At 34.7% G+C, this 24,175-nt stretch overlaps 2 protein-coding genes across 7 annotated transcripts in view; one reads left to right on the plus strand and one right to left on the minus strand.

Annotated features, from left to right (window-relative positions):
- The window catches only part of LOC126715767 (protein DETOXIFICATION 16-like), a 34,466-nt gene extending 13,928 nt beyond the window's left edge, over positions 1-20,538 (plus strand). The window contains exon 7 of the mRNA XM_050416547.1: positions 20,410-20,538. Within this exon, the coding sequence (XP_050272504.1) occupies positions 20,410-20,487 (78 nt within the window). The 3' untranslated portion in view covers positions 20,488-20,538. The remainder of the gene's footprint in view (positions 1-20,409) is intronic.
- Positions 5,521-15,755, minus strand: LOC126715768 (serine/threonine-protein kinase SRK2J-like). Of its 6 annotated transcripts, none has more exons than XR_007651914.1 (4): positions 15,613-15,755; positions 15,192-15,343; positions 14,737-14,811; positions 13,454-14,602 (listed from the first exon to the last, which is right to left on the minus strand). XR_007651914.1 is itself a non-coding variant. In XM_050416548.1 (3 exons), exons 1-3 carry the CDS (start codon positions 15,309-15,311, stop codon positions 6,703-6,705), a joined length of 258 nt encoding a protein of 85 aa, XP_050272505.1. In that variant the 5' UTR covers positions 15,312-15,755; the 3' UTR covers positions 5,521-6,702. The 6 variants fall into 6 exon arrangements, 1 of the variants encoding a protein (XP_050272505.1); XR_007651913.1 differs by having other exon boundaries at positions 15,192-15,356; XM_050416548.1 differs by lacking the exon at positions 13,454-14,602 and adding an exon at positions 5,521-6,765 and having other exon boundaries at positions 15,192-15,755.
- Positions 20,539-24,175: the final 3,637 nt, after the last annotated feature.

Here is a 24,175-nt window from a genome sequence, read left to right on the forward strand (position 1 = left end):
ATCTATGAGATCTACGTAGACTCGCCACTTCACACTCTTCTTTTTTACCACCACTATTTTCGCCAACCACTCGGGGTAAAAGACTTCTTTGATAGCTCCTACCTTTTTTAGCTTTGTTACCTCGGCCTTAACTGGGTCGGCATGCTCCTTTGACGAGTGTCAGGGTGGTTGCTTTTTGGGAATAGAGGATGGGTTAACGTTTAGGTAGTGGCAAATGAGGTTCGAATCAACCCCTGGAGCATCGTAGGCGTCCCATGCAAACACATCAACATTTTCTCTCAAAAACCCAATCAATTCTTCTTTCTCTCGGAGGGGTAGTTCCAAGCCAACTTGAAAGAATTTCTCTGGATCGTTGTCAACAGTAACCCTTTCTAGACTTTCGCATTTTACCTCCTCGGTTGGCTTATCAGCGGGTATTGCTGAGGTGGCTGATTACTATAAGTCCTTTCTTATAGAGGCTGAGGATTCTGCATTTGGTTGGCGAGAGATGACAGCCACCATGCACTGTCTAGCCATGGTTTGATTTCCTACAATCTCCTCTACTCGGCCCTCTGACGGGTATTTCACCTTCTGGTGAAGTGTAGAAGAAATGGCTCCTAGGGCATGGAGCCAAGGCCAGGCCACTATGGCTATGTACGGTGAGTAGGCGTTGACCATAATGAAATCCACCTCCACCACGTCTGAACCGGTTTGTATGGGCAGTCTGATCTGTCCCCTTGGTGTAACAGTCTTCCCTTCGAAACTTACCAAAGGGGAATCATATGCCATTAGGTCCTCGGGTTTTAGGTTCAGCCTCTTGTACAGATCAGGGTACATTACTTCCACAGCACTGCCCTGGTCTACCAGTACTCTCTTCACGTCGAACCCCCTAATCCTAAGTGTAACTACCAAAGCATCGTCATAGGGTTGGATGGTTCCCATCTTATCCTTGTCCGAGAATCCCAGTATAGGTGAGGCTCCCTTTTTAGACCTTTTGGATTCCCGATCGTTGTCCTCAGTGGAGAGCCGCGCCACAAACATAGTTTTAAACAAACTTTCTCCAACCCTATTTTTTCTACCCTTTAATCCAAAACACTGGAAAACGCATCTAAAAAATTAATAAAACTTAACAATGATTAACTGGATCAATAAAAAAATAATTTGTTGTTGATAATCTATTGAGATTATTCTCTTTACAGAAATTACAAATTCGTTCACCAACAAAGATTATCAAATAAACAATTATTAGCAAAATCTTAGAATTAAATTTCTATATATGAATCGTTGTAAAATAAACCAAAGGGATAAAGAAAAAGAACTTGTGATCAAGAATTAGAATACCAAAATACCTAAATATAAATAAAAGTCTATAGTCTATACAAATTTATCAAAAAAAGAAACAAATGTCATGTGACAATTAAATCAACAATAACCAAATAAAAAAATAAAAAAAGTCATTAGGGGAAAAAGAAAGTGGTTTAAACAATTAAAAAAAAAATCTACCGAAAGAGAAACAAAATTGGAGAGAGAAAGAGAAAGAGTATTGACCTCTTTTATCGTGGACAACTTGGAAGGAATAGAGGAGGGGTGGAAATGAAATAATAAGAAATTTATATGAAAACTAGGAAGAAGAATGGTGGAGTAGATGAAAGGTTGAACAAAGTGAAACTGTAGAATTTTTAAGAAGATATAAATGAGAAAATTTTAAAAATCTATAGAGGGAATCAAATGAATTTTTTTTTTTAAACAATGATCGGAGGAGATGAAAGATTGAATTAAGAAGACAATAGTTGAAAAAGATAAAAAGTTTAACAAAGTAAAAATTGCAAAAAACATTAAATTATATAGGATGCTAAAGATGTGGTGCAAAATGATTTTTGTAAACATCCCTCAAAAAATAAAAATAAAAAGGCTATTTTTTTATATTAGGAGTTGAAAAATGGGAACAGATCTTTAAGAATATAATAGATCATAATTAATTTCACTCACCAAATAGAAATATAACCAATTTTCAGCAGAGTAAATCTTAAATTTTCTCTCCTTCCACTGTATTTTTTTTTTCTTTTTGATCACTTAGAGCATTCACATCCCAAAATTCTATTACATCCTATTTTACTATCTCAAAAAGCTACTTTAACAATTATATCATACCATTTTGCAATACTCTCAGCATCCTAACTTTTATTTTACAATACAATACATTAAAATAATATATCCCAAAACCCAAATAAAAACAAAAACCCAAAACCTGGTGAGAGAGAGAGAGGAATTGATAAAGTTACACAATAAAATATTAGTTTTTTTTTTTAGCATTGAGCTATAGTGCAATTACACTAGCATTATTGCAAATTTTTTTGCAATAGTTGGTGAATACAAGTCCGGATGAAGCTTGGTTTTTGTGCAAAAATTGTAAAATTTTCCAACATATGGTATATAGCAGTGCCAGTGCGAATGCTCTTAAAATACAAGAGAAAGTTAAGTATCTTTGCAATAGTACCACTAAAACATCAACAAAAAACCAAATCCAATATTATCTCTTCCACAACAATATTTTTTATATATTTGTTATTCACACAACATGTTGATTAAGAAAAACGAAACAACAAACAAAACAAATTAGAGACAGAATTACAATTTACAATAGCCAACTATATTGATAGGAGAATAAATGGGTTCAAAAAAGTAGAAGGAAGCAAAAGAAATACTAGGGAAACTACCAAAAATAAAAATATACCATCACCACATCCACAATAAAATAGAAGAAAAGAAATATAAATTAATTTAAACCATGAATTAAACAAAAGATACCCAAAACATGCGTTAACATGCATGAAGGCATGGTGGATGGTTCATTCTAAATAATGTGAAAAGTTTAGTGGAATTTAGTAAAGAATAATTCAAAAGTATTGTAATTGAAGGAATTTTACCTTAAGAGACTGATAAATATTTCTTTGTAAACAATGTCTTTTGTCTAGAAAAGCATGTACACTTCATTTAGGGTGTCATACCCGTGTCGTATTATAATTCTTCAAAAATTGTTCATGTAGTTCACGTAATCTATTCGCATATAAAGATGCTCTATTTATACTTGAGAGTTGCCTGGTTATATTGGCAACTCATCAATCATCATCATAGAAGGCAGAATTTAATAGTAATTTATCTTTAGATATATGGATCATACATCATTTGGGGTCCCTCCTCATAAATGTTAAGATATAAATCTTTGTAACCGAAAAATGGGTAAAGAGTATAATGATTAGAGCAATTTAAGGATTAGTTTGTGGCTTAGTACCCGTTGAAGGGAAAAAATAAAAAGAAAAATAATGTTACTCTAGGAAGATAGATTTAATGTAGAAAAGATTTGAGGAGGCCATTTTGCATTTAATTATTAATGTAGTGGTTTATATAATCTTACCACCAGCCCATCAACTTAATCATAATGGAATATTAAACATTTAAATTAAAGTAGATAATATGTAAAGACAAAGTTATATGTAAGGTTAAAACTACCTAAGATGAATGTGTAAAGTCAATAATCTATTTATATATTTTTTGTAAAAGAAATTAGGAATAAAAAATAAATAAGAAAAATAAAGATTATATGATCAATGACGTGGCGAATGAGGTGGCGCAACAAGAACGTAGCAACAATAAATGCTACACTTCAATTTTTAGATATATATATAGATGACATGAAAAATTTGACAATAAGATGTCAAATAAATTTAGATTTAATGTGACTAGTGTGTAATGTGAAATATATTACAAAGGGCTATGTCATTGTCAGATATGCTCATGTAAGTGTTGTAGATGTGATTCAAGTAATTAAATTTTTAATACATCTGATGGACTTTTCTTATCTCAATCACATGAGAGATGTGAAGATAGTCTAGTGAGAACACGTTATATTAAGAGCATATGTATTTTATGGGAAGTCTTTATAAATCTAAACAAACATACATTATTGGATACTTGTGCCTCCTATTTGTATATATTGGTAGGGCACAGAGTCATGGTAGATCTCAACATATTTGTTAGAGACATAATATCATGAGGCAGTTGCTCTCAAATATAAGTTCTTTATAAGTGTTAAACAGAACCTTAGTTATACTATGCCTAGCTCCCCAGACCATATGCTTTGAGAAAATTAATACTTAATAGTATCTTTCTAAGTGTTAAACAGAACATTAGTCATGTCTGGTTTCTCGGACCACATACTTTGAGAGAATTAGCATTCAATGACATCTTTATAAGTGTTAAATAGAACCTTAGTCATGACTGGCTCCTCGGACCACATACTTTGAGAGAATTAGCACTCAATGACATCCATTCATTCTTACTAAGTGTTAAACAGAATCATAGTCATGCCTGGCTCCTCGGATCACGTATTTTGGGAAAATTAACACTCAATGATGTCTATTCATTTTTCAAAATATTAGATAGAACCCTAGTCATGACTAGTCCCTCGGATCACAAACTTGAGGAAAATTAATACTATGATATCTATTTGTCTTTCACTAAGTGTCAAAACAGATCTAGGATTATACCCAACTCCTTGGATTGCTGGCTTTGAGTAAGTTAAAGTCCTTAATTATTTATCCAAGTGTTAAGCAGGATGAATGTTGTCTGCCCCTTTTATTTTTTACAAAGTATGTTATTTATCTCCATTATATTCAACCTTCATTGCAAAAGGTTCAATTCTCAATACAAGTATGTGGCAAAATTCTTTGTTGCCGGTACTTGATCAAATTACTTAAATTGTTAACAGTGTATTATTGTTAGTTTTTATTAAAGACAGAGTAGCAACAATTCGATGTTATTTGCAATAGTAATAAGCTTGAAAGCATATAAAGTAAATACATAAGAGATAAAAAGAAGGTACATTACAAGCGGGGGCAAAAGTCACAACAAAAGAAAATGACAGAAAGATAAAATAAAAAAATCCTACAACTACTCCTTTGTTGGGTGAGGGCCATCCTTGGAATTAGCTGCCTTGAGCTTTGCATCCTCAGCTTTAGACTTAGACTTGGCTTCCTTAGCCTAGGAGACCACATCCTTAATCGTAAGGGCGTCCTCGGAGTGAGTGTCCTTGGCTGAGGATAGGACCTTCTTACCCTTACCTGCCCCTGTTGAGACTTCAACATCAATAGAAAGGGCTTGGATGCTGGAGATTTGCTCAGGAGGAGGAAGGGGTAGAGCAGTAGGAGGAGGGAGTTCAGCTAGAGCCACTTGTATGTCTTCAGGAAAGAAAATGCTCTTAGCTTTCCTCAGCTCGAAGTCAGCAAGGACCCCCGCCCAGTTAAGCGCCTCTACCCATGTCTCAGTGCAGTAATCCCTGCACACTCCGGCCACCTCCTTAGCCAGCCGGTTTCCGTTTCCAGTACCCCACATTCGTAGGCTGCTTTCTCCGCGGCTTCAGAAGCTTTCCTCGCCACCTGAGCTGCATCCTTGGCTTTCTGCAACTCAGCCTTGAGGTCCAATACTAGTTGTTTCCAGGTGGCCAGGTCTATCTCAATCACGTGGAGCAACCGGCGTTGGTCCTCAGCACTCAAATGCGCCATCTCTACAGTAGTCAGCTTGTCAGCTAACTCCGTGTGCTCTTGCTTGAGGGCTCTAAGGGCCTTCTTAACCTTAGCACAGAAATGGGCCTCAGCCCTAACCTCATTACGAGTATTTCAGACCCACTCCTCAGCCACAAAAACTTGTTGGGTAACTTGCACAAAAATAGCAAAGGGGTCATATATATATACACATATAATGAATGAAAGCGTATCTTAGTATTTGACTCAAGAAGGTGTTGATTAACTAATCATAGCAAGGTCCCTCTTCAATGACATGAAGAGGTCTGGTTGTCTCGTGCGCCTAAGAGCCTCCATGTCTCTAGAAAGGAGAAAAGGCTGCTCTACAGCAAAGTAGGAGGCGTGCCCTTTCTGAGACTCCCAAATTGTAGCGTCCTAGGGGATGGGGGCACTCTCCAGCTCCATCCGATGGGCCCAAGTGCGTGGCCCTCAACGCACCTTAGCCCCACCAAATTCCTCCCTACTATCCAAGGAGGAAGCCCGTTTGTCCTTAACATTTTTGGATTGCTTGGCCCCCTTGAAAGAAACCACCTTGCCCTCTACCACTTCTTGTACTTTTCTCTTTTTCTTCAAGTCTGGACAAGGAAGCAGTCCGACTGTGGTTACAGGGGAAGGAGGGGGAAGGGGAAGATTGGCTGGAATTTGGGACTTGGGGACCTCCTTAGACGAGGACCCCTTGTTCTCCCAACAACTAAAGCTTTCAGGCCTCTCCTCGTATTCAGTTCCATCCCTTCCTCTTCTTCAAAACTATTATCAACCCAGGAAACAACTAATCTCGGAGAATAGGCCGCGAAAAACCTGTCGGATTCAGTTTCAGAATTTGAGAGTTCAATTGGCCTTTCTGGCACTTCACCTTCTACTTCAAGGCAAAATTGGTCAATCTCGGCCTCGAGAGATAGACGTGAAGAGGTTGTTTCCTCCTTCGGAGCAGCTACTTCCTTGGGAAGGCGTTAAAGAGGCAGCTCCACTGGTGGAAGGTCTCAAGCCAAGAACCCAGGCACAAAAACGTCTATGCGGGCTAATCTGGGGTCGTTGGCTCTTATTGCTTAGCCCACATCCTGGAATGATTTTGACAGAGGCTCATAGTCTAATATCAAGTGAATGGCTCGCAGCTTCCTGTCTTTACTTATGAATATTTCTGATCTCAACAGATTATTGAAACTCGGAACGTTGACAAAGCTGAGTCTCGGAGCGACGTGAGTTTTATCTGAAAAAACATCCAAGGAGAAAATTGTTGTTAGATCAATAAAAACTATCATAGGATGAAGATGAAATGTTAAATGTGAAAAGAAGAAAAACTAAAAGGTCTAAATTCCCTGCCAAAGGACCTAATCCTATGGTACCCCACCTGGCTCTCTCTCCCTAATTGGGTAGTGAATACCGTTGTGCCACTTCCCGGAGGCGATCAGATTGTCATCCTTTAAGCCCTTGTTGGACTTAGGAAGATAGGATATCATTCTAACGATGTCGGATCGGGACTTGAGATAAAATCCCGCACTGGCAAGGGAATGACACTCATACATGTGAACTACATCGTGCCATGTGAGCTTTAGATTCATCTGATCGTTCAGAGCATCTACACTCCCTAAAACTCTAAACAAGTTAGGAGTGCACTAGTGGGGGCATAGTCCGTGATTGATCAAGTAATCTTTGGTGATCCTACCCATGGAAGTGTCATTCCTCCCTCTATGAAGGCGATCATAGGAATGACAACTTCACCTTCTTTTCTATCTTGTAAGTATCTGGTCCGGGGCACAATATTGCAGGACCACTCCCTGTGAGATATGGTATCTAGCCCTAAAATCGTTCATATCGGCCAAAGAGTCTACTAGGTGCTTGAACTTACCCATCTAAGCAAAAAGAGATGATGCGAAAGAAGTTTTTTAAAAAGAAAGAAGGCCGAGGAGAAAAAGAAAGTATAAAGAAGTAGAGACTTACATAGACTAGTACGTGTGTTAATCCCTAAACCTTTAGAGAAAATCTTTTAAAGATTTCTTAAAGAAAAGGGTTAGGGAGATTTAGGAACTTAGAGAGCTTTATGAGTTTGAGTGTTGGGAATCTCTGAAGAGTTTGAAGACTTGTGAAATGAGGGAAAAATGATTTCCCTCAATGCTTTATATAGAGGGCGAAATTGAGTTGGAATTATCCCGCTCAAAATTCCGGGAGAGATGTCCACCGTTGGATCTGCACCTCACCGTTGGATGCAAGGAACAAAGCGCCGCCTAGAGCAATTAATGACGCTTCGTGGGCTCTAAAGTGTCAGTGACAATTATGGGGCGCGAAAAACAGTACTCCTACGCTTGTAAATCAAAGGATTAAGCAGTGTCAAACTCTTAAAAAAATCAAAACCCCACTTTTCTACTCAGATGAGAGGGAAAAAATCAAAATTTTGAAGGGCTATTGTAGGAATAAAGGCCCAAACCATATATTAGGCCTTGGGCCTTGGCCTAAAGCGTGAGTAATCTGAGGATGAATAAATGGTAGTAAATGGTTTAAACTTAGAACATCATGAGTAGGGTACGAATGAGAAGGTGGTCCGATGAGGAATATCTCCTTGGATAGGCTAAGCACAGCTCAAATGTATATCCTAGAAATCAAGGTGATCTTCTAGGAAGTTCCAGTGATAGGGACGTGCACCATGAAGATACTAGAAGATTGAGAGTCCAAAAATATCTAAGAAAAAACTGCTACCACAGCATTGAATGCTCTGCAGCTAACCCTCTAGCCGCATTAATGAGAAAGTGATCTCTGAACAGTGGTTTTTCTGCCTTAAAACCACCCCTAATGACTTTTGGAGAAGGTTGATGGGACAAGCATCAGCATAAGCAATCAGCTATACACGTGTAGGGCAAGAATAAAAGAAGAAACATACTATAAATTAGAGGGGAGCCCCAAAGGAAAAGGATCAGAAAATTGAGAGATAAAAAATTGTAGCAATCAAAATTGCATTTTTAACCTGTTCAATTGGTTTATATTAGAACTTACCTCCTCAGACTGTGTTGAGTGTGAATTTATCCAAATTAGTTCTTGTTTTTGCATGAATACCTTTTAAACTCATTATAACTGTTGTCCAACTCATCAGGACCTAATTCTCTGACTCACTCTCTACAAATTTATTATACTAAACTCATTGAGCTAATATCCTTTTACAACTTGTGCTTGGGCTTAAAACCATGTCCTTACAATATATAATCTTAAAATAAACCGAAAGTTTGGTCCTTAAGAGCTCAATGATATATAACCCTTTGTATGTCTGTGCTTAGCGTATACATGTGTTGGGTTGACAGTTACTCTATTATGAATGGATTCACTAAATGTGGCCAACCATAATTAGTTTGCTTAGTAGCCAAACCCAAAAATTTTGGGACTAATATCTGCACGTTGTCTTTTTCCAATGTCACCACTTGTGTATGTGTTTATATATCCTCTAATTGGTTGTTTTATTTTTATTTTTATTTTTTTTGGGTTGAAGATTGATAACTATGTGGCTAGAGAAATCATAAACCAAAAATCACTTTATCATCCCAACGTAATTCAATTCAACGAGGTACGTACTTGTGTTCCATGTGCCAATTTTTCTTTTAATGAATAAATAAATACATACCTACATTCTAAATTTTATTTGTATCACAAAATAAAGATATAAATCATTTGATTTTTAAAATACATAGAGATTTACATTAATCAAAAGAGACATTAATTTTAAGAATTATAATAATTATGTCATAAAAAGTTAATCTCATTCGTATAAAACCGTGACAGATCCCAGTTCAATATTTTATTATTTTATTATTTTATTTTGACCTATAACTTACACCTCACTAGTTGTGAATATATTATAATAACAACAATATGTTACAACATTTTTAGTTTTGTTAGATCCCGATATGATATTTTATTATTTTATTGACCCACAAGGAATTGACACATGCGTCACAACATTTTCACAATATCTCTATGTATACATTGAACTTAATTATAATGTAAATTTATATTGTAGACACAAAAAAAAAAATTGTCAAATTTTGCACACATTTACAAAATTTGTACAATATTTACCATTTTTTGTGCAAATGTGTATAATATTAACCACTTTTATGTATTTACAATGTAAACTTGCATTGCAAGTACAAAATAAACATATAAAGATCTTAAAAAAACAAAAACAAAGCTCAAACCAACTGGCATACTTAAAAAAATAAATAAATAAAAAAAACTAAACTTTAAACACTGTAGAAATTAATGTTAAAATGTTGTAGACTTGATCTAAGGTCATACATATCATTTTCCTGCATTCTGCTTGATCTAAGGTCATATTCTTTGTTACTCGCTTAATTAATAAGTTTTTTTTTTATTACTTACTAATGTGATTTTTGATATCTCTCTATGTATATATTAACAGCTTAATTACAAGTTAGTCCAATGTATGTGATTAACCAAGTTCAATATTGCAAGCATAAACAACAAAGAACTAAAGTATGTAAAGAGACAAAATGGAAATGCAGAAAATAAAGCAATTCATTTTAAGCGAATCTCCATCATCTTTTTGTCATTAGGGGCTACCCCTATTTTTAAGCGAATTTCTTCATTTTGAATCCTATCTTTCGGTGTATTTCCATTTATCCATCTTAGCATTCTAATTTTTGCTACACTTATTTTATTATAATGTTGCTTCTTAAAAATGATGAGCACAAAGTGTTTTAAAAAATACAAATAGTTATGTAGAAGATCCTAAAGAGTTTTAGAACTCAAAAGTGGATGGATTTTTCTTTCTTCTCCCTTTAATTTCAATACTATGAATTATATTCATGTATTTTCCTTTGCAACTTTTAAGGCCAAATATTATTTCCAACAGCTTATATCAAGAATTACCTACTTGCACTCAAGGTAATAGAAACTAACATATATATATATATATATATATATATATATATATATTTCAGTTTTAGGAAAATATATGTAGGTCCTGATATGTAGAATTATAATTGTTACCTTTCTCTACTTGCTTTTGACTTTTTCCTTGGTTTCCTTTGTGCTGAAGGATATATGCCATAGAGATTTGAAGCCAGGGAACATCTTGTTGGATGGAAGTAATCCTCCATGCCTGAAGATTTGTGATTTTGGTTTTTCAAAGGTTTAATAACATATTCAACTTGGTATGGGAAGTTTTTCTCTCAGTTATTTGTGAATTTTTTTTCCTCTGATGTGTTTTATTTGTGCAGTCAGGTCGGCTGCATTCAAAACCCAAGTCAGCAGTCTACACAATATAAGGCACCTGAGATTTGTTTGGGAGTGTATGATGGCAAGGTTTGTTGATTTCTCATCATACTCTCTCGAACAAACCTTAGGTGCACTATATTGTGGAGTTCCAACTACTGACTTGGGTTTTGAATGCAGCCGATATGACTACACAAATAAAACACATCAAAGGAAAAAACAATTCACATATACCAAAGAGAAAAACTTCCCATTCAGGCATGGAGGATCACTTCCATCTAATAAGATGTTCTCTGGCTTCAAATCTCTATGGCATATTTCCTTCCGCACAAAGGAAATTAAGGAGAAAGTCAAATGCAAGCAGAGAAAGGTAACAAATATAATTCTACATATCAGGACCTACACATATTTTCCTAAAGCTAATATATATATATATATATATATATATATATATATATATATATATATAAATGTTAGTTTTTATTAACTTAGTGTGACAGTAGAAAACTCCTGATATAAGTTGCTGGAAATAATATCTGGCCTGAAATTTTGCAAAGGAAAATAAGTGAATACAATTCATAGTATTGGAATTAAAGGGAGAAGAAAGAAAAAACAAAAATCCATCCACTTTTGAGTTCTAAAACTCTTTAGGGGATCTTCTAGATAACTATTTGTATTTTTTTAAACACTTTGTGTTCATCATTGTGTTTTAAATGTTGGGCTGTTAAGAAGCAACATTATAATAACATGAGTGTAGCTAAAATTAGAATGCTAGGATAAATAAATGGAAATGCACAAAAAAATAGAATTCAAAATGAAGAAGTTCGCTTAAAGATAGGGGTAGCCCCGAATGACATAAAGATAATGGAGATTCACTTAAAATGATTTGCTTGGTTTGCTTTATTTTCTGCATTCCCATTTTCTCTCTTTACATGCTTTAGTTCTTTGTTGTTTATGCTTGCAATATTGAACTTGGTTAATCACGTACATTGGACTAATTGGTAGTTTAGGTTAAAAGTAATTAAGCTATTAATATATATATATATATATATATATATATATATATATAAGAGATCAAAAATCACATTAGTAAAAGTAATAAAAAAAGACGGTAAAACTACACTACTGGTCCCTAAAGTTTACCTACAGAACATAATTAGTCGCTTAAGTTTGAATTAAGCTCTATTGGTTCCTCAAGTTTAAAAAATAAGCACAACTGGTCAATCTGTTAGTCTTATTGCCTACATGGCTAACAGAGCTATGACATGTCAAATTTTAAGTTACATGTCATCAAATTTAATATTAAAAAATCAAGATTCAAATATGACATAAAAAAAACTATTAACCCAGTAGAAGAACCCAATCTAATCGGGTGAACCGTTTAGAAATGGGTATTCCCAATTTCAAATGATACTACCTAGATCTGAAACTAGAGAAGGGGATCCCTAACAACATTGTTGTCCACCGCTCTCCCCACCATCCTCCTCCATCTTGACCTATCTCTCTAATACACACAATCACTAGTGTGACGAACAACCCAGCTACATATTACTTTTACTTTTAAAATCGAAACTAATCATGATTAATTGATTATAATATCTGATTTTTTTGTGGTGGTTATGAGAGAATAATGAAAAGAACAGTATAGAAGAGCAAGTAATTACACCAAAGAGTTTTATGTAGTCCGTGAATGAAGTTGGCACTAGTAGTCTACTAGGCTAGTAGCTAACTCATAAAGCTCAAGAAAATAACACATGTTTTTCAACGTGAAAAGATATGTGACACCAGTGGCTTTGCGTGTTAGAGGAATTTGTCTCGAGGAAGGAGGAGGCAGTTGAGTGGTGGATGACAGCGTTGTTAAGGATATCTCATCTGGGTAATGTTATTTGAAATTGGGAATATTTGTTTCTAAACGGGTCACCCGAATTAGGCTAGGTTCTAATAAATTAATGGTTTTTTAATGAGTCAGATATTGGATATTAATTTTTTTAATAATAAATTGGATGCCACGCCACTTAAAATTTGCCACATCATAACTTTGTTAGCCAAGTAGGCACTAAAACAACTAACTGTTGTTAACGAAATGACCAATTGAGCTCATTTTTTAAACCTAAGGGACTAATAGTGCTTAATTCAAACTTGAGGGACTAATAGCACTTAGTATGTAAACTTAAGAGACCAATAGTGTATTTTCACCAAAAAAGACCTATCAATTAAGCGAATAACAAAGAGTATGGCCTTAGATCAAGCAAAATGCAGGAAAATGATAAGAACGGCTGACCCTAACTAATCATGAACAAAGAGTATTCTCATATTTTAATAAAATCGCATACTTAATAATAAAATAAAATAAAAAGTAAAATCCAACTAGCTAGACTGGAATCTAATATATGTAGATTTTTCAAAACACACAAAAGATCCACAAAATATTTTTCTATTCTTCCTCACATTCTCAACAAACAAACATGATACTACAAACTCACAATCACAAAACCTGAAGTTCACAAAATTGGAGCTTGCTATCAGTCAAGAACAATGAACAAACCATATTTTCATCAAGCCGTTTCTTTGAACTATTCTTAAAAATTTTATCATGTAGATCTCCACCCTCAACGTACTCCATCACAATGTACTCCATCACAATGCAGAGACAGGTTGAACTCAAAACCACCCAAAAATTCAAAAAACCTGCAAATTGCACCATTAAAAATAATAAAAATAGAATTCAAACTGTTTTTTATGAATAATGAAAAAATAATTTTGAGAAAAAAACAAACCAAGTACGCCATGGGCGTACTCAGGGAGTAGTACAATTAATCTCTCAAATTACAATGCTCAACCAAATCTAAAAAGGTCAAACAAGGAGCAAAATGAAAAACAACACTCCAATCCAACAAAGTACAAAGAAAAAGGGGAAAAAGGCCTTAATTTCAAGGATAGACCATTCCTATCCCTCAAAACTTCTAGCATTTTGTTCCCGCCAAAGACACCACATGATGCAATATGACACAACATTCCAAAAATCTATTGAGATGTCAGCCTAATGTACCCTGCCAAGTTGAAAACATATCAACAGCCATCTTTGGCATAAACCATTGGAGACCAAACAAACAGCACACCATTTTCCACATCTCATAAGTTATAGGACAATGAATGAGAAGATGATCAATTGACTCCCCACTTCTATTACACGTTCAGCACCAATCCTATACAATAATACCTCTCTTCCGGAGATTGTCCGTAGATTAAATCTTTCCTAGGGCAGCAATCCAATAGAAGAAGGCAACCCTAGAAGGGACCTTTGACCACCAATCCGATTTCCATGGAAACAACATGCCATTAGACGAGGATAAAGAATGATATATTCTCGCAACTCAAAACTCCAACTCATGGCTGGACTCCAACAAAGTGTATCAATTCCCTCACCCCTAACAGACTTGGAATAGATTAGATCCACAAAGTTAACCAAGGATTCCAACTCCCAATATTGGACGGGGCTAGAGAAGCGAATATCCCAATGAGACACAACTGATAACATATAAATTGTGGAAGCCACTTTAAGAGGGCAATCACCACACCACTAGTCATGCCAAAACTTCACTCTAGTACCATCCCCCACATCAAATTGAAGAAACCACGAAAATTTCAACCTTCCCATCTTACGGATTTACAAAGACTCACAGTATAGGGCCCAGACACACCTTTAGTGCAACACTCCCCCCCCCCCCCCCCCCCCAAAAAAAACAACATTCACACCCATATTTTGCCTCTATAACCCTCCTCCAAAGAACCTCCCTTTCAGTTCCACATCTTCACCAACCACTTCCCTAAATATTAGAATTCAAACTTAGCCATATATACTCCAACAAAACCTATATATATATATATATATATATGCATGTATGTATGTATGTATTTATTCATTAAAAGAAAAATTGGCACATGCAACACAAGCACGTACCTCCTTGAATTGAATTACGTTGGGATGATAAAGCGATTTCTGGATTATGATTTCTCTAGCCACATAGTTATCAATCTACAACCAAAAATAAAAAAATAAAACAACCAATCAAATGATATATAAACACATACACATACAGTGAAATTGGAAAAAAAACATCATCCAGGTATTAGTCCCAAAATTTTTGGGTTTGGCTACTAAGCAGACTAATTATGGTTAGCCACATTCAGTGGATCCATTCATAATAGAGCAGCTGTGAACCCGACACATGTATACGCTAAGCACAGACATACAAAGAGTTATATATCATTGAGCTCTTAAGGACCAAACTTTCGGTTTGTTTTAAGGTTATGATGATGCAAATATATATATATATATATATATAAGAATTTTGAGGCAAAATCAAAAGTGTTATAAAAAATATATATTTATGGACTGGGAAAAAAAGTATGTACCTGTTGACCACACTGAATGCATTTCATGGCAAAGAGTTCTGTGGTCTTTTTGTTTTCCACAAGCCATACCTCTCCGAAGCTCCCATACCCTAGATATATCACTTGCTTGTACATTTCCATTGTGTCTTAATGGAAGGAGGTAAAATATTTTCCTTCAAACAATCACTCAAAACAAATAGAAACCAAATAAAATCAAAAACCGCAAAAAGGAACAAGATCTGAAACATAAATCATAAACAGTAACTCATATCAAACAATCAATTCATCGCACAAAGAAAATAATGTCACAACCAAAACCCCCCAAAAAACCCAGATCCGAAAACATTAAAATCATAAACCATAGCTCATATCAAACAACCATTTACAGCCTTTTTTTATTTATTTAAGAAAGGGAAAAATGAAAAATGAAATTGAACCATACCTTGATCGGGCGAAGAGAAGATCGTGGGCGTGGTGCCGTTATGCTTGAGGGCGTGGCGGCGTGCGTGGAGGCAGAGAGAGTGAGCGGGCAGAGAGGCGTGAGAGGGCGAGGCAGAGAGGCGTGCCGCGTGACTCGCAGAGTGGGTGAGAGTAGGGATGGCCATACCCATTAGGTAATGGATATCCAACCCTACCCGATCCAATTATTCTGGGTAATACCCAGTTCTTAATGGGTAGAAGGTAATTGGGTAGGGTTTGGATATTATCCAAATATTTTGGGTAGGGTTTGGATATTATCCATTTACCCATTATTACCCATTTAACTAATTAGATCTAACTCAAACCAAACTCAACCAAATTATTATGGGTAAACCTCAACCCACCCAATTAACCAATAATCAAAATTACCAAATTGCCCCTAAAACTTGAAAATGACCAAATTATTCATAAAATCCTCTAAAATTGCCGAAATGCACTCCAAACCTAAAAAATGACCAAAATATCCCCGAAACATAAAAAAAATGACCGAAACACCCCCAAAACCTAAAATATGACCAAAATACCCCCGAAAACTAAAAATTACCAAAATACCCCATAAACCTAAAAAATGACCAAAAGACCACTGAAACCTAAAAAATGACCGAAATACCCTCAAAATATAAAAAATTACCGAAATACTCTCTAAACCTAAAAAATGACCGAAATACCTCCGAAACTTAAAAATTAGCAAAAAACCCCCGAAACATTAAAAAAAATGATTGAAACACCCACGAAACCTAAAAATGACCAAAATACCCCCGAAACTAAAAATTACCAAAATAACCCCTAAACCTAAAAAATGACTGAAAGGCCACTAAAACCTAAAAAATGACCAAAATACCCCCCGAAACCTAAAAATTACCAAAATACCCTCAAAACCTAAAAAATGACCAAATACCCTCGAAACATAAAAAAATTACTGAAATACCCCCCTAAATCTAAAAAATGACCGAAATACTCTTGAGACCTATAAAATTACCAAAATACCCCAAAACCTATAAAATGACAAAAATGCCCCTAAAACCTATAAGATGATAAAAATACACCCAACCCTAAAAAATGACTGAAATAACTTCGAAACCTAAAAAATGACCAAAAGATCCCAAAACCTAAAAAATAACTGAAATACCCCCAAAGCTTAAAGAATAACCAAAATACCCCCAAAACCTAAAAAATGACCAAAATACCCCTGAAACATAAAAAATTACCCCTGAAACCTTGAAATTACCAAAATACCTCCGAAATCTATAAAATTAACAAAATAGCCCCAAAATATAAAAATTACCGAAATACCCCTAAAACCTAAAAAATGAAAAAAAAATTCCCCCGTAATCTAAAAAATGACTGAAATGCCCTTAGAATCTAAAAAAATGACCAAAATAACCCCGAAACCAAAAAAAATTACCATAATTCCCTCAAAACCTAAAAAATGACTGAAATATTCTTAAAACCTTTAATCTTGACAAAAATACCCTTGAAACATCCAAAATACCCCAAACCTCTATTTTCGTAATTTAAAAGGTTACAAATGTATTTTGGTCATTTATAGGTTAAGGGGTACTTTAGTCACTTTAAAGTTTTCAAGGGTGTTTTGGTCATTTTAGATATTTTCTGGGGGTATTTGGTTGTTTTAGAGGTTTAGGGCTATTTTGGTCGATTTATAGGCTTCGGGGTATTTTTGGTAATTTTAGAGGTTTGGGGTTATTTTTGGTCATTTTAGAGGTTTTGGGCATATTTGGTCATTTTACAAGTTTAGGGCTTATTTTGGTCATTTTATAGGTTTGAGGGTATTTTAGACATTTTATAGGTTTTAGGGGCATTTTTGTCATTTTATAGATTTCGGGGGTATTTTGGTCATTTTTCAGGTTTACGGAGTATTTCGGTCAATTTTTAGGTTTCAAGGGTATTTTGGTAATTTTCAAGTTTCAGCGGTGTTTTAGTAAGTTTTTAGGTTTCGGGGATATTTCAGTCATTTTTTAGGTTTAGGAGTTATTTCGGTCATTTTTTAGGTTTCGGGGGTATTTTGGTAATTTTTAAGTTTCTGGGGTATTTCAGTCAAATTTTAGGTTTCGGGGGTATTTCGGTCATTTTTTAGGTTTAGGGGGTATTTTTGATAATTTTTGGGTTTCGGGGGTATTTTGGACATTTTTAGGTTTCGTGGGTATTTAGTCATTTTTTAGGTTTCGGGGGTATTTTGTCATTTTTTTAGATTTAGGGGGTATTTTGGTAATTTTAAGTGGTTTTTGAGCATATTTGGTAATTTTGGGGGTATATTGGTCATTTTAGAGATTTAATGGGTATTTTGCTCATTTTAGAGATTTTGAGATATTTTGGTCATTTTAGTGGTTTTTGAGCATAATTGGTGATTTTAGAGAATCAGGAGTATTTTGGCCATTTTAGAGGTTTCATGGATATTTTGCTCATTTTAGAGATTTTGAGAATATTTTGGTCTTTTTAGTGATTTTTGAGCATATTTGGTGATTTTATAAAAATTGGGTTTGGGTAGGGTATGGATATCCATGGGTAAACAAACTGGGTAATAATTGGGTATGGATACTAATTAGGTAAGGTAATTGGATATCCATGGATAAATTAATTGGGTTGGGTATGGGTATACCCTACCCATACCCTACCCATGGCCATCCCTAGGTGAGAGTGTGAGACGGTGAGGCCGCTTGACGGTTAGTCGTGAGAGTTGAGAGGCGTGAGACCTGAGAGTTGAGAGAAGTGAGAAGTGAGAACACTGAGAGTGAGAGAATTGAGTTCAGATGAGAGTGTTAGCTGTTAGGGTTAGGTTTTAGGACTCCTCCACTTAAACGACGTAGTTTTAGGTGAGAAAAGACAAACCGGTCAGTAACCGGTTTGACTGCGCCGGTTCCCGGTTCTCCAGTTGAACCGGCCGGTTTTTACTATTTAACATTTTTTAGTCTATTTCTGGTTTTATGACATAACCGTACTGAATTGAGGGCCGGTTCCCATTGACCGATCGAACCGACTAGTCCGATCCAGTTTTTAAAACTATGTGTGTAAGTGAAAGTGGGGTAGGTAGGGTTTTTATTTTCTTTATTTTCAATTAGTTTCTGTTTAACTTAATTAATTTAAGTTAATCTATATATATATATATATATATATATATATATAAAACCGAAACTTTTGAAGCTCCCACGTTTTTCCACATCAGCATTATTTAAAAAAATAAAACTATTAAAAAAATAAAACCCTAAAAAAAAAAAACTATTAATACATTAGTGTTATTTTTGGTGGCCACAGTCCTCATCGTTGTTTTAACAGGTTGCAGGACCTTATGGAATTCCTCCAAACCCAGCAAGACGTGCTCTTTTCATTGTCTACCATACAACGGTTCCTTATATTGCAGAACGAATTAGGTTCAACAGTTCCATCTCTTTGATTTCTATTTTTTACACATAATATTTTTGTAATTGTGATTAAGTTTGAGCCTGCATTGAAACTTTACTCATGTTTTTTAGCCTTAACACATGTTCAATGATTTATATGATACCCCTGGGGTTGAGTAGTACAACAAGGTCAATCTGAGCTCAAACAAAATGTTGTATTACCTCAATCTGCATCTTTCTGTACCAATATTTCTTTTTTTCTTTTTCTTGTTTTTTGTTAGTTCAGCATAAGAAGAGAGGTACTACGTCCACAACATTTTTACAACATTTTCACAACAAATCATAGGTGGTTAGTTGTTATAGGTTCAAATTTGAACCTAACACTAAGATTACTTTTTTGCCCTAACAATAACAACCAGTAACAATTTGCCACTTAGGATTTGTTGTAAAATTTTTGTAAAAATGTTGTGGACATATCATTTCTTGCAAAAGAGTTTCAAATGAGCTAGGTTCTAGGAGACCCCAAGCAGCTCGCCTAGCAGTTCGTGTTACTCTATCCTTGGTTGCTACAAAGGGCATTCTAGGAGGAACAGCCCTGATATTGGGTCGTAATGTTTGGGGTTACTATTACAACCAGGTAGAAGGAGTTGTAAGATATATGGGAGAAATCTTACTCTTGGTTGCAATATCCCACTTTTTCAATGGTCTTCAATCTGTGCTTTTAGGTCTGCAGCAACCTTTTATTTCTATACTTTGCAATCACTCCAAACATTTAAATGAATTTCTTGCATTCGTTGGTGCTACATTTTTTTTTTTTTGCTGAATATTTGTGCAACACCTTGGGATTAACACATTTATAACTAGATAGAATTTGTAGATTTGCATCCAAATACTAAATATAGGCTCCCATACTAAGGTACTAAAAGTAGATCCACCAAAGCGTAGTCATAGCTGAAGTACAGGGTATATAGCTAAATACAAGACATCCAATAGTTTTTTCAAATGTGTTCTCTAGCTCTAAAATCCTATTTCTATTTATGCCGTCATACAGGTAAGCTGACACTTAGACCATCATTAGGAGAAAATTAATGTTAACGCGACTGATTTTTCCTCTAGTTATGATTTGATTGAAAATTTCAGGCGTTGCTAGAGGATGTGGATGGCAAAAGATTGGGGCCTTTGTTAATCTAGGAGCTTAGTATCTTCTAGGAATTCCCGTAGCTATATTGTTAGCTTTTGTCTTCCATATTGGTGGAAAGGTGACTTCATATCTTTCCATTTCTTTGCCTCTTCCTATTTTCGGTTAATCTTTACACATTCTTTCACTGACCAAAAAAAAAAAAAAAAAAAAGAAAAAGGAAAACACTAATCATATGAATGTGTATTTTGAATCTAATCCACAGGGACTCTGGATGGGAATCATAGTGGCATTGATCGTGCAAGCATTATGCCTTTGGATGATTACTCTATGCACTAACTAGGAGAATGAAGTAATGCACTTCGACATAAAAAGTTACATATATCATCATTTGTCAATTTCATCTGATGGTTCATTTTCTTTGTTTTATAGGTGAAGAAAGCTGCTAAGAGAGTAAAAAATAGTTCTGGAGATGCGTTTCCATAAACTCTCACTAAAAACAATAGAAAATGGCTGCAGACACAAATTAGAAGATAATAAAGGAGTTTCATATACTGGAAAACTTTCAAATTCCAGTATTTGGAAGAACATTATGCCAAGTTAGAAACTTCAAGCAAATGTACAAAAGATTGATGTGGCTTTGTTATGTCCATTTTTGTAGCTCTATCTGAAGAAATTTATGCCAATTTAGTGATATAGAGTGCCACACTTTAACAAAGCATAAACCTTAAATAGCTGAACTACCTCAAATCAAAAGTACTTGCAAGAAGCAAGAGGAGGAATTAATTCACTCCATACTTTCCAAGTAATTTGGTGAACTGAGTACTGAAATGGTATTTTAAATTGAAACATGATGAAATGTATCGTTATGAAGTTGATTGTTGCAACAATGGTTGTGGAGACCATGCATTGCATGATGTGGTAACTGGTGATTGGTCATAATTATGTAGTGGAGCAGAGGTAGAACTTTTGGTAATGGTGGGAAGGGGTTGTTTCATGCATAGGGATGAATGATATGGATGAATTGGTTAGGTTACTGAGAAGAATTATATAATAATCCAATGGTTTGCATCAATTGTAGATTAAAAAGTTTATTTTTGAAACAAAATGTCACTCAAATCGCATTTGACTAATGAAGAGGCTAATTAAAGGGTCTAATGAACTAGTCTGGCCATTAATATGTGGAGTTGTTACCACTACTCACCCCTATAGGCCCTTAGTGGGAAAAGTAGCTATATTGCGGAGATTGGTAATTAGTTAGACAAAATGATTATATTACTTGCTTACAAGTGACTCACAAATAGTAGGAAAAAAAAAAAAAAAAAAGTTCGTGGTAGCAACGGAACTAGGAAAACTGTACAGAAAATATAGTTCTTTTTCTATTATATTAGTATTAGTCCAAATTGGAGAAATGACAAAATCCATCAATAATTCCTTCAAATCAATTAAAAAATGCTTTGCTTAATACTTGTCTCCCAAGCAGACACAATACTTATTCAAACCTTGCTCCCCTTTCACCTAAACCGGTTCTTGAGTTAGACTTTAGTGGGTTGGACCCATTGAGGGCTTGAGCCACCCAATATAGGTTCTCCTTTGTTGGGCTAGAATGAATATGCGTCATGGCCCTCTTTTATGGCGAACTTGGAGCCTCTAAATTCTCTGTGGGGATCTCTTATTATCATGGTCCCTTTTTCGATCTTCTGTTTTGGGCCTCGTTGATCACAGTATGACCCAAGTTATATTACCCAAGGTTTAATGTCTCACAGGCCTTTAGGCTTTGACTCTTTGAGGATTACATAAAAAAATGTGTCAGGAATAGCATCTTTATCTTTTGTGGATATTGAAAATTTATTAGTTAAGAATCTTGCGAGTATGTGACTCAAGTTCATAGTCTAAACCCTACAAATTTCAGTGTTTTGAAGAACATTTTGCCAAGTTCTACTCAAGCGAATGTACACATTGATACGTCTTTGTTATGCCCAGTTTTGTAGCTCTATGTCAAGAAGTTTCTGCCAATATAGTGACATTGAAGGCCTATTTGATTTGAGCCAAAAAAGATGTATTTTGTATTCATTTTCAGTTTTTTGTGGGACTTATCACTAAAAAACTAGTTTGACTTTGTATTTGTATTATGTTTTCATTTTCAATATCCAAAAAAATAGGATTTGAATCAGCAGCGGCTTTAGGAATTTTTTCTAGAGGGTTCATTAAGAAACTTGAATTAAACAAAATTTAATTTTTTTTTAAAAAAAAACTTGAATATATTGAGTTATTGAAAAAAAAAAAAACACAACATACACGCAAATATATGAAGTTTTACAATTTCTTTCTACAAGTATTCATATTTTGAAATCGTCTCGTGATAGTTTATTATTATTAGTTGTTATCTATTGTCAATGTAAGCATGACCAATTTTTTTGTTTGTTTGTTAAGTTTGTATAATATTTTTTTTATGCAATTGTGGTTATATATTTATCATTTTTTTTATAAAAATATTTTAAACTAAATGAAAAAATTCAATTCCACTTGCACTGTATAATGATTAACTCACACAACCACACTCATCTATGCATAAATAATACACTAAGTTGTTGTTTGATTGTGGGATAAGCTGATATGTGATCAGGGTGTGCAAGGTTTAAAATAGGGTGTGCAAAAATATTTTTAAGAATAAATTAAATTAGTAAAGCAATATTTTATATATATAAATAATTTTTTTTTTCAAGTAAGGGGGTTCAAATGTATGTGCAACTGCCCTTGATTTGAATACAAAATCTGATTACAACTTTTTGGTATTTTCATTTTCTTAAAAATGAATATAGTGGTATTTTCGTAAAAAATCAAATTTGTGCGTCCTTCTAACATTGACTTGTCATATTAAAAAACACTCTCTCTCAATTGTGTTGAATTTTTAATTGAAAATATAAAGTGGGAAAAAGAAAAAGAAGCAAAAACTAGACTAGAAAATAATGCCAAACATGAAATGGGTTAGGTAGAGAAAATAAATACAAGATTTGAGAAACAAAAAATGAGTTTAAAAAATGAAAAGAGAAAATGAATCCACCCTCAATGATAACCAAACAGGACTGAGTGTCACACTTTTTTGCCATGCATAAACTTTTTGAGTACCTGAACTGCCTCAAAATTAATACCTGAACTTTTGTTCTGTAATTATACCTTTAAATGAAACAAAATGAAATGTATTGTCATGAAGTTGACTATTGCAACAATGCTAGTGGAGGCAGTGCAGAGCATAGTGCTGGTAAGAGGTGATAATCATGTGGCAGAGGACCTGGCACTTTTGGTAATGGAGGAAAGGGGTTGATTCTTGCGTAAAGAGGATATGGATGAAATAATTAGGTTGCTGAGAAGCATTACAATGGGTTCAACTGACTTATATGATCCAATGGTTTGCATCAAGATTTTATTTTTGAAACAAAATGTCACCCAAATCGCATTTGAGTAATAAAGAGACTGTAATTGTATACTGAAAAGGACTAAAAATGAACTACACTGGTCTTGCCAATGTAGAATTGTTAACACTAACCATCAAAAAAAAAAAGTTGTTAACACTACTCACACCCTTAGGCCTTACCCTTTTTATTTGTTTTTTAAAAAAAGGCAGAGGCTAATTAGGGAGGAATCATTGGTTATAAATAGTAATGGTCTACATTGAATCATTGGTTCCTGCTAGAAAGGAAAATTACAGAAGAATCATTGTGTATATATTTCTAAGTGGAAAGAACTTTCATAAACTGTTAATCTTCCAAAGTATGTTCCTGCATTTGAATTTACGAAAAGTAAAATAAATCCATTGGACGTGCATTGGTCCAAGGGAACTAGGCTAATCAGGTCCCCCATTGATCAGTATATAAATAAAGCACCATATCAACCTTTTTGTTTCATTGCAATGCACTCTTGTTTGCCTCATCCTAACATCCAAATCAAATTAGCAAAAAATGGCTTTTTGGGCTCCTATTCTTCAGTTTGTTGGGTTAGCGATGCCAGCAGTGGCACCAGTGATTGCACCG

Source organism: Quercus robur, chromosome 2 (assembly GCF_932294415.1).
Source record: "Quercus robur chromosome 2, dhQueRobu3.1, whole genome shotgun sequence".
In the NCBI taxonomy this organism is placed as follows: domain Eukaryota; kingdom Viridiplantae; phylum Streptophyta; class Magnoliopsida; order Fagales; family Fagaceae; genus Quercus; species Quercus robur.